The following is a 12,320-nucleotide window of genomic DNA, read 5'->3' as shown; positions in this document are numbered from 1 at the left end:
GACCAATTTCTTCTTTTCAGTTAACATGGGCACAAAATATTCATTTACTTCTGATGGACTTAAAGACAATTATAAAGTCATCCCTTTCACAAAGATCATGGAAGCAAATCAATTTTCAATCTGTATTATGGAAGTATATGATAGATTCCTAGAGCTTATGATTTTCAGGAGTGATTTGAGATGCTAGAAATAGGCATCACAAGTGCTAGGGTACTTGCCATAGCTATCAGTCAAGTGTGTGTTCTGAATTGCTGTGCTCATGAAGCTGTACAGCATGTTTGTACAACAGAAATGCTTAATACCATTGTTCAAATTAATTTAGCAGGACATAAAGAGAAGGGACTCTTTCTGGAATAACTAAAAAAATAAACAGATCCAGTATAATTTTATGATAAATTCTATTTTTTAGATTTCTAAATCTCATCAACATTTTTTTTCCTTCTTTTGTAGTCACAGCTTTGGTTTAGAACCATTGTGAGTGTTAGCACAGGAAAAAATGTTCAGATTACAAATTTTGATGAGCTCTAGTCCTGTTATTTTCAGCATGTACCACAGGACGTTTTTTTTTTTAATGTATTTTTTTTCAATGATCTCTTCTTTTTCAGTGTCCTCTTCTCCTTCAGGATTATTTTTGCTAATTGTTTCCTTCCTGTGTAATATCCTACACTCGTGTTTCCCTGGCTGACTAGGACTGTGTATTTATTTATTTAAAAAATTATTTATTTATTTTAACCTCCAGATTCTAGACTTTCAGGCAATGCTCTGAATTGCTTTGCTTTAGCTCCTTATGCATGCCCTTACGGGGTAATACCATTAACCTAAAATTAGCCTGCTAATGAAGAAAAACAGTAAACTACCTTCCCAAGAGGTGTCTGTATTCTCTACCCATCACTAATTCCTTATAGAGGCATACTGTATTTCTAAACATGGCTCTTCAGGCGTGAGACAAATTGATTGAAGGGAAAGAACTTGAATGGGGACTCTTTGTGACTCCTATCAAGCCATGAGCATTCACCTACACTATCTATGTACAACTGGTCTTGGTAACAGCAGAGTAAAATGTCATTAGAACACGGCCTAAACCCCAGGAAATTCCTTTTTCTCTCTGATTCTTCTGTACTGTTTTTCAACACAGTTGTTTCCTTTCATTATTGGCAGGCTAAGTCTTGGCTTTGGCAAACACTTTTCATGTCCCTGGGAGGTGTGTGTATTACTAGCTTTCTTGTTTATTTCTCTCATTCATACCATGTGTTCTTAGAACAAAAGCTATTAATTTTTTGATGTCCCACATTGGGTCCTGCTGGAATGAGGATATTATTTTTAGGATTTAATCCCTTACACAGTAGGACTTTTCTGAATTGCAGTGATAAATAACTTCAGGAAAGTTTATTTCTGCTTCATCAGTATAAAGAACTGTTTATGCTCACACTCTTCATAAAAACCAGTAAATCTAAAATGTAGTTTGTAACATAGTCTAAAATGGTACATTTGATGGGTTTACTGGACATCTTCAAACATACTGCCTATCAGTCTCTTCAATGTGTAAGAAATTCACCATGTATTCAATTTAAGATAGGTGCTTCCCTAGAAGTAAGTTTTAAAATACATTTACTATTTGCATTTTAATTTGTCTTCATTAAAATCACACTTAATCATGAAGTTTTAGTGATTCGTATCAGAATAACAAAAGCAAAAAGCAAAGCAAGCCAAAAAATCAACTGTTTAATTCTCTAAATTAAAGAAAATGAAAAGCTTGAACTGATATTAAGATAGCAGGTGGAACTTTGGAAAAACAAAACAAAACAAAAAATTTAGGAAATAGTCCTTAAAACCAAGAACTAAGGAACAAAACACATTTCAGTTCAACAGTGACATTTCTCCAAAGATGACATACAGATGGCCAAAAAGCACATGAAATGATGCTTGACATCACTAATTATTAGAGAAATGCAAATTAAAACTACAATGAGGTATCAGTCACACCTGTCAGAATGGCCATCGTCAAAAAAATCTACAAACAATAAATGCTGGAGAGGGTGTGGAGAAAAGGGAACCCTACTATACTGATGGTGGGAATGTAAATTGGTGCAGCCACTACTGAGAACAATATGGAGGTCCCTTAAAGAACTAAAAGTAGAACTACCATATGACCCAGCAATCCCACTCCTAGGCATATACACGGAGAAAACCAGAATTCGAAAAGTGTATATACAGGCACCCCAATGTTCATTGCAGCACTATTTACAATAGCCAGGACACGGAAGCAACCTAAATGTCCATCAACAGAGGAACGGATAAAGAAAATGTGGTATATATATACAGTGGAATATTACTCAGCCATAAAAAAGAACAAAATAATGCCATGTGCAGCAATGTAGATGGACCTAGAGATTGTTATACTGAGTGAAGTAAGTCAGACACAGAAAGACAAATATCATATGATATTGCTTATATATGGATCTAAAAAAGGGTACAAATGAACTTATTTACAAAACACTAGTAAAGTCACAGATGTAGAAAACAAACTTACGGTTACCAGGGGATAAGGGAGGTGGAGGGATAAATTGGGAGATTGGGATTGACAAATACACACTACTATATATAAAATAGATAACTAATAAGAACCTACTGTATAGCACAGGGAACTCTACTCAATACTCTGTAATGGCCTATATGGAAAAAGAATCTAAAAATGAGTGGATATATATATATATATATATATATGTATAACTAATTCATTTTGCTGTATACCTGAAACTAACACAACACTGTAAATCAACTACGCTCCAATAAAAAAAAAAAAAAAGTGACAGCAGTGGTGTGGGAAAAACTCTGCTCATTTTCTGCCTTCACAAATCCTGGTTTTTGAATTTTGATGAACAGATTAGGGACCAAATCAGTAAGAGACTGGCCAGCTCCTTCCTTTTCTTCTCCTTCCGAACAACTCTTTCCCAAGAGGCCAAAACTAGAAACAAGAAAATCACAAATAGGAAAGCTCACTGGTAAAGGCAAACATAGAGTAAAAGCAGGAATTCATAAGCAAACATGATATCAAAACCAGCAACCGTGAGAAGAGGAGAGTACAAACGCAGGAAATCAGAATTGCATTTGAAATTAAGAGACCAGCAACTTAAAACAACCTTGTATATATATAGACTGCTTTATCAAAACCTCATGGGAAATGCAAACCAAAAAACTACAATAGATACACACACAAAGAAGAAAAACCTACCCAAATACAACACTAATATGGTCATCAAACCACAAGAGAAGAAAAAAGGAAGGGAAGAAAAAAGACCTACAAAAACAAACCCAAAACAATTAAGAAAATGGCAATAGGAATACACATATTGATAAAACCCGTAAGTGTAATTGGATTAAATGCTTCAACCAAAAGACACAGACTGGCTGAATGGATACAAAAACAAGACCCATATATATGCTGTCTACAAGAGACCTACTTCAGACCCAGGGACACATACAGACTGAAAGTGAGGGGATGGAAAAAGGTATTCCACACAAATGGAAACCAACAGAAAGCTGGAGTAGCAATACTCATATCAGACAAAATAGACTTTAAAATAAAGGCTGTTACAAGAGACAAGGAAGGACACTGCATAACAATCAAGGGATCAATCCAAGAAGATATAACAATTGTAAATATATATGCACCCAACATAGGAGCACCTCAGTATATAAGGCAAATGCTAACAGCCATGAAAGGGGAAATTGACAGTAACACAATAATAGTGGGGAATTTAACACCCCAATTACACCAATGGACAGATCATCCAGACAGTAAATTAATAAGGAAACACAAGGCTTAAATGACACATTATAAAAGATAGACTTAATTGATATTTATAGGACATTCCATCTGAACGCAGCAGAATACATTTTCTTCTCAAGTGCACACAGAACATTCTCCAGGATAGATCAAATCTTGGGTCACAAATCAAACCTCGGTAAATATAAGAAAATTGAAATCATATCAAGCATCTTTTCTGACCATAGCACTAGGAGATTAAAAATCAATTACAGGAAAAAAAACTGTAAAAAACACAAACACATGGAGGCTAAACAATATGTTACTAAATAACCAGTGGATCACTGAAGAAATAAAGGGGAAATCAGAAAGTACCTAGCGACAAATGAAAACGAAAGCACGATGATCCAAAACCTATGGGACACAACAAAAGATGTTCTAAGAGGGAAGTTTATAGCAATACAATCTTACCTCAAGAGACAAGAAAAATCTCAAATAAACAACCTATCCTTACACCTAAAGCAACTATCTCGAGAAAGAAGAACAAGCAAGTCTTTCCCAGGCACGGGGCTAAGTATTATATAGGCTCTGGGCAGAGAACAGGTGAGTGCAAGAGTCCTGAGCTCTGGTTCTAAACACAGGTTCACTCCGGGAATTTAATATGGAAGCTTCCTGGCTTTTAGCACAGCATTTAGATGATGTAGAGTTGAGTCTCAGGGTTTACAGATAAACAGGAGGTGATCAAGTCTGATGCACAAATTAAAGAAATAAAGCCTAGAATCACTTGTCTACATTCTTGGAAGTAACTCACCATAGGACTAACAGATATGAATGTTTTACAGTAAAAATGTAACAACTGCACAAAATCACAAAGATTTATGGGCAAATATGTTCATATCTTAATAAAATGGTGATGCATAGATTTTGAAAATTTTTCCAAAATTCTAAGTCCACTAATTATGCTTTTCTACCCACTTATTAAGGCTTTGCTCCTCCTTCTTCCAGGAAGTTCTCAAATTAACAGCTAAGGAGAATGTAAATGTTTACCTTTTAGAACTGTTACAATCTGATTGCTTAACATCAAACAAGTAAACAGGTCAGACCTCCAATGAGGGAGGTGAAATTAAGTCTGAGGTTTCTGTGTGGGTGGGTCCCGTGCCTGTGTAAATCACAATTATGTCCCGAGCCACTTGAAGTTCTGGCCCCGAGTAATGCTTAATAAATATTTGTTGAATAAATGTTGCCAAACAGGGGCTTGGGCCTGTTTCCACACCCATAAAATGTGAAGATTCAAGTATATAAGTGCTGAAGTTCTTAGCCATTGCCTAGTTCAAGAAAAATATTCTACATTTTTAAGTCTTGTTCAATTTCCACCACATCATGCCACCTTTTTCCATATTTATCAGTGGCCCAAGACATTCTCCAGAGACTTTAGAGGGGTGGTTCTCAAAGTGTGGCTTCCAGACCAGGAGCACCAGTATCACCTGAGTACTGGGTAGAAATGCAAATTCTCAGGCCCCACCCTAGACCTACGGAATCAGTATCCTGGGGGTGAGCGCAGCAGCCTGGGTGTAACAAGCCCGCCACGGCTTCCGATGTTTCATCAAGGGTGAGATCCTCTGCTATAGAGAGAATTCAGACCAATGTGATACTCAAATGCAGCAACTAGCTTAGCCCACTGGCCACCCCAATTGTTTCTGGACTCCTTTTACAGAATTTTGCTGTTTTTTCCCCAAACTGTTATGTTTTATGTTTTTTAAACACTAAAATCATATCTGGTGCTTTCTAGAAGTAGGAAGCAGTATCAATCTCAAAGTAAATAATAATTCTAACAGACCTGACCCTTACCTCAGTTACCGCTGAAGACCTCTAGTGGCCCCTTGATAGTACAGTGTAATAAGCGTAATTTATAACAATGACTCCATTTGAAAATCATACCTGTATAAATGTGTATATTTTGGTTAATTTGATCATTCACTCTTCTTTCATAAATATAAATATAAAATAACTATTTCCCTATAGAATGTGATTTATATGAATAACTCCAACACTCCATCCTATCTACCCTTTACATTTTTTCCAATTTTTTTTATCGTGGTAAAAGACACATAACAAAAAATTTACAATCTTAATCATTTCTCAAGTGTACAGTTCAGTAGTATTAAATACATTCATAATGTTGTGCAACCATCACCACCATGCATCTCCAGAACTCTCCTTATCTTGTAAAATTGAAACTCCATACCGTTAAACACTAATTCCCCATTTTCCTCCTTCTCCAGTCTCTGGCAGCCACCATTCTACTTTCTGTCTCTATGAATCTGACTACTCTAGGTACATCATATAAGTGGAATCACACAGTCATTTTGTCTTTTGTGATTGGCTTATTACACTTAGCATTATGTCCTCAAGGTCCATTTATATTATAGCAAATGTGAGAATTTCCTTCCTTTTTAAGGCAGAATAATATTTCATTGTATATATATATACCACATTTTGTTTATCAATTCATCTGTTGATGGGTACTTGGATTGTTTCCACATTTTAGTTATTGTGAATAACGCTACTATGAATATGAGTGTACAAATATCTCTTTAAGACCTTTTCCCCACCCAGTTCTTTTGGTTATATACCCAGAAGTGGAATTGCTGGATCATGTGGTAATTCTATTTTTAATTTTTTGAGGAATCATCATACTGTTTTCCACAGCAATTGTACCATTTTATATTCCCATCAACAGTGCACGTGCCTGTCCCTTAGTTTTTACTTTGAGATCCCCAAACAGCTCATTTGCTAGATCCCTTGGATATCCTAGGAATATCACTGCTAGTACTGTCACTGCAAAGTTCACATATAGATCTTTGCTGCTTACCTAACTGTGTCTTGATTGCATCCGAAATATCAAACATTATGGAGGTAGGAAGTTTTATGGTGGTTTCATTAAGACCTGGAATAACAAGGTGGACTGAAAGAAAACAAAAGTAAAAGAAAATGCATCCCATCACAAAGTTCAGAGCATTAGAAACCATGAAGTTTAGTGCTTATTTCGCTTAGTCAATTTTAACCCAAACTTTAAAATGTTGGAAAAAATATGACAGTAACTTTTATGCAGAATCTTTTTCATATTCAGAACTGAACAACCAGAATATTCTGGCTTTTAATCCATCGACTCAAAAATTGTAAAATTGTTGCTTAAAATGTGTGAACAAACACCATTATTAGTAATAACTTTTAAAAGAGCAATTCAGTATGACAAAGACTCCCTCATAACAGCAACAGCCCTGTGGGGTAGGCAGGAGGGGAGCCATCATGCCCAACAGGCACAAGCTAGAGTTGTTTCTCTAACACACTAGGATAGAGGTAGCATCTCTTGGATCCTAGCCTGGAATGGACACAAGCCAGGATGCTAAATACTAAAAGTAAATGAACCAACATCAATTTAACAGACCTGCTCACAGTGCAAAATTCCATAAGGCCTTATTATTAAAAAAAGAGCCTGACTTGACTAATGTAGGTATAGATTTCAAGATAGACTCACCCAGTATTGTTCCTCCATAGGGAGTCTTTTCTGGGGATTTAGTTGAGGCCCTGTGAGTAACATTCTGAATCACTGTTGAAATAACAAAAGATAACAGTGTGAATGGAAAAAAAAAAATAGTCAGGATGCAGAAAGAAGCTAATAACATGACACCATCTGCACTGGAGAAACCCTAATCTAACTTTTTAATTAATAGAAAGGAACTCATTGGGCTGGCTACACAGGCAACGAAAGGTCTAGAAGGCATATCTTATCTTAATTCCTGTGCCTTTAAGTAATGAAAATGTTCCATTCTAATTAGCTAAGAATTTCCTTTCTCAGCCCTACTCCCTGCAGCCTACCCAAGTTAAAGAACTAGCACAGACTGAGGCAAAGACTGACTCAGTAAATAAAGAGATTTAGGAAATGTACATTTTCAGAGCAAAGAATCTTTGGAAAATTCCAATATTGACTGACACTGTTTTGAGAATACACTTGGGACACTGTGTTTCTTTAAAATGAATAACTATTTTAAGTGCCCAATCTCTTCCACCAAGAAACTTTCTGGAAATAATGGAGTCATTTAAATAATTTGAAAAACTGAAAGTCAAAACAAAAATGAGTGCATGCTGAAATAAAACATAACTCTTAAAACCTGGATTTCTTTACTTTCCTTAAAGTGACCTCTATATCATAGTTATCATTTCATTAATCCAAATATCCTATTAATGATTTTCTACATGTAAGCTATCTTAATCCTGAAGAAAGCCACATATATTTAATTGGCTTTTTAAAACTTAATGCTTGTTAGGGTTGCTCTGTCCCTTGGTGTCCAGCCAATGTGCTTTGCCAAGACCTGGCCTAACAGTACAAGAGTCAAAATTATCTGTCAACTTCTAATTTACTAGATTGATTTCTTCAAACTTTTTCTGAAAAATAATCAGAAAAATTGAAAAAATATGTGCTATGCTTAATTATCTCAGTTTAAAAAGTATATTAAAATAGTTCTAAACACATATCCAGAGCAGACGCATATAAATTACCTTGCTTGATGATTGTTACTGGGATTAGCTTTCTTGGGACATATGCTGGCTGAAAAGAGAGGAAGAGAGTCAGCTTTTGAGTTACTGTTAACTTAAAAAAATAAATAAGTAAAAAAACTGGAAGTAGACCTTGTCTTTAGTGAAATTCCCCATGACACAGGTTTAACAGCTGCTGAAAAGATCTTTAGTACATATATCTGCCTCTATTTTATTGTACTCACTTGGTTTTCCCCATAAGTGTCCAAAGATTTGACAGAAGCAGTTTCTTCAAAACTCCCATTAGTTTAACTTACTTAAAAACTGCAATGGAAAGAAATTAAATCCTCTGAATTGAATACTAGTTTATTTTCACTTCATTTGAGAGGTGAACCAGCCAAATTCTGTCTTTACATTTCCTCTCAAAAAAAGATTTCAAGCTACATATTCTTTTAAAACCAATCAACATCAATTGTCTGAGTATGCCCCACTGCTGCTCTGCTACTTCAGATACAACTGCCGTGAACTCCTGATGCCATGTATTTCCTTGTCCGTGAAGGCAGAGCTGGGGCTCAGATCCAGACATTTCTACTTCCAAAGCCTGTACTTTTAACTATTCTGTACATATGCATGACCAAAGGACCTCAAAATTGGAAGGGCAGGTCCCAGAGGACTGTGCATTCTCCCTTCTTCCAAGTTGCCTCAGACGTCCCACAGGAAGTTTTGATGCCATAGAGTGGCTTGAGCTAGGGGCACGTTTAGTGTTAACTTTACAGTGGAGTCATCACTGGAGATTGTGAGCCAAGGATAAGACGGCCATGGGAGAGACACGGAACAGGGTAAGAGAAGGCAGCAAATATACAGAGAAGAATTAGACTGAGGTAAAGGCGTAAGCATGACATGCATTTTTTGATGCTTGATTTAACCTGTATGCATGGTATAGATACTCCATGTACTAGATCTGCTGACAATCCAGGATATGCTGAATGAGGTACTTAACCACATAGGTGTTTACAGTTGTGAACAGAAGAGATTTGCTAACATGTTCCCATTCTAATAAACGATATGCCCATAATAAAGAAGTGCCAAAATACCACATTTACTGTTGACTATTTTTCTTCTTGTAGTAAAGTCCTTATGTTTAAAAAACACAAAAAATAAAAGTTTACTTTTATCAGATTATTTTTAAAAAGTATCTATACTTCTTGTATTGTAATATTGGCCCAGCGCTGTAGACTGAATGCTTGTATCCCCCCAAAATTCACGTGTTGAAACTTAATCCCCAATGTGATGGTATTTGGAGGTGGGGCCTTTGGGAAGTAAGTAAGTCATGAGGGTTCCATCCTCTTGAATGGGATTAGTGCTCTTATGACAGAGAACTCCCTCCACCCTTCAACCGTGTGAGATGGTTGTCTGTGAGCCAGAAGTGAGTTCTCCCCAGACACCAAATCTGCCAGTGCCTTGATCTTGGGCTTCCAAGGCTCCAGAACTGTGAGAAATAATTTACTGTTTAAGCCACCCAGTCTGTGGTATTTTTGTTATAACAGCCCTGATGGACTAAGACACCCAGTAATTTCCTACTTAGCAGTCTAGCCTAAGGAAGTAATCAAAGATACAGGCATCATTTATGTGTAAGGGTGTTTATTACCACAATGTGAAACAACCTCACCATTCCAAAGCAGAGGTTTTGTTAAATAAACTATGGTTCAAGTTTCTGACATCTATTTACTAAAGTGGGAAATATGTACAGTATAAATACAAAGGACACAAATTTATATTCATAGCATAACGTAACTGTATAACAAATATGTATAGACAAAAGACCAGAAGGAGATAGCTCTTTTTTTTTTAACAGTAGTTATTTCTTATAATCTCATATTTTATTTTGTGTACCTTTCTATATTTTCCAAGCTCCTTACAAGGGTGAATTACATTTATAACTAGGAAAAGCTATTTTAACCAGCAGTCTCTTTAGCTACTATATATGGTTCTGTACTGCATAGCTCATACACTCTTGGTCAATAGAGGAATGATGTAAATATAATTTATACACAACTTTTCCCAGGCAAGGGGAGGGGAATAGCAGGAATGCAAGTATAACCATCAGTAGAAAAAAAAAAAGTCAGCTTTGAGGTCACACTGGCAGAAGACCTCTGGATTTATCATAAGAATATTAAATAAGTGTACCTGCTCCCAGGACCCTTCCCTAGAGAGGGACAGGCAGGCCCACAGCCCTGCACTGGTGTGTCCACCTTACGTCCACCTGTGCTGCTTCAGCGAAAGGGTTGCACACGTGGCCTCTATCATTCCTGAGCATTTAACCCCTGCTACGGCAACCTCCAGTTCCACGGGGGATGCTGGCCCGCGGAGCCGCAGGGTCCTTCCCAGTGCTAATAATCACGTTCGACAGAACTGTGTCTACCATTCCAAAGACTGTTGAATGGCTGGTCCTCTGTTTGCCCAGTGAGTCCTGCCACGTAATGTATACTTGGCAGAGCGTGAAGTTTTTCAGAGACACATCACATTATAGCAGAAAGCCTATGGGTTGATGTGCTGATTGCCTTTGAACGGCATTATCCCAATTCTTATTTCCTTCTCTGTGGATGACTTGTTTAAAACAAGTTTTTGACAAAAACAAATGGAAAATATTCCACTCTTGACATGAATGGAACACAGTGTCTGTTCGAGTTCTTATATGGGTACAGACCAGTGTTCTGTTAAGATGATGACACGACTATATGGGCAGCGTGTGCTGCCAAAAAACAAGGAAAACATTTAGCTGCAGAATCGAGTTCTTTCTAGACCTATAATTATTCTCTTGCCCAATCTACAATCCAAAGATGCGCCAAGACTAACGAGCAAGTACTAGCTCCCTCTCTGTAAGTAGGGATTTTTTTTTAGTTGAAATATAGTTGATTTATGTTGTGTTAGTTTCAGATGTACAGCAAACTGATTCAGATTATATATATATATATATATATATATATATATATATATATAAGAATGTATATATATGTGTGCATATGTATGTATATATATCTGTATATATATATATATTCTTTTTCAGATTCCTTTCCCTTATAGATTATCACATAACATTGAGTATAGTTCCCTGTGCTCTACAGGTCCTTGTTGGTTATCTATTTTATACATAGTAATACGTATATGTTAATTCTAACCTCCTAATTTATCTCTCCCCTCCTCTTTCCCCTTTGGTAACCATAAATTTATGTTCTATGTCTGCGGGTCTATTTCTGTTTTGTATAGAAGTTCATTTGCATCATTTTTTTTTAGATTCCACACATAAGTGATATCATATGATATTTGTCTTTGTCTGGCTCACTTCACTTAGTATGATAATCTCTAGGTCAAGGGCATCAGGAAAATCCTTCTGCCCAAAGTGTTTAATGCTGAAGGCTCTAAAATTCCCAGTAAGAAATCCACAGTATGAATTCTTTCCCTGTGTCTTTTTATAAAAATGTAGGGAAACATCTGTAACCTGGACTTACTGAGAAATAAAATATTATGATAATTTCCAAGTTAACAGTATGTAACCAATTACAACTCAGTTTCAACTGAACTGTTTCATGTATGATGTTGTTTATAAAGTTACCAGTAACCTTTACTTACAGTCACAGGCTTGCTGTTATGAGCAACTATCAACGTGTATAGAAGTCTCAGTGTAGCTGGTGTTGGGTGTCGGGGTGGGAAGCCAGGTAGTGAAAGTCCTGCATCCCACAGGATGCTGCGACAGTTTTGCTGGGGTGGCCTCAGCACAGTACTACTGCTCCCCATGGACACCACCCTGGTACCAGTTTTCTTTCTTAGGTCATTTCCCCTGGCTCTCTTTTCTCTGCTGCTTGCTGACCCCATTCCTGCAGCAAAACTCCATCGCCACTTCCTTCCTCAGCTCTCATCCCACCCTTCAGGAATTATTTTTTAAATTTTTATTGTATGTCAGGAAGTGAGCATATTTCCCTCCTACTCTTTAAGGGATTAATTATTTTTTTCAGTTTTG

General features: G+C 36.6%; 1 protein-coding gene across 3 annotated transcripts in view; it reads right to left on the bottom strand.

Moving 5' to 3' along the window:
* Positions 1-12,320, bottom strand: part of ABI3BP (ABI family member 3 binding protein) — a gene marked incomplete at both ends in the record, with an annotated part of 249,712 nt that overhangs the window by 128,250 nt on the left and 109,142 nt on the right. For all 3 annotated transcript variants that reach the window (XM_079704665.1, XM_079704666.1, XM_079704667.1), the window contains 3 exons: positions 6,639-6,731; positions 7,305-7,376; positions 8,327-8,375. In XM_079704665.1, the coding sequence (XP_079560791.1) occupies positions 6,639-6,731; positions 7,305-7,376; positions 8,327-8,375 (214 nt within the window). The remainder of the gene's footprint in view (positions 1-6,638; positions 6,732-7,304; positions 7,377-8,326; positions 8,376-12,320) is intronic.

Source organism: Hyperoodon ampullatus (genome assembly GCF_949752795.1).
Source record: "Hyperoodon ampullatus genome assembly, chromosome: 5".
NCBI classification, from domain to species: Eukaryota; Metazoa; Chordata; class Mammalia; order Artiodactyla; family Ziphiidae; genus Hyperoodon; species Hyperoodon ampullatus.
This window is presented reverse-complemented; position numbering and strand designations above follow the sequence as displayed.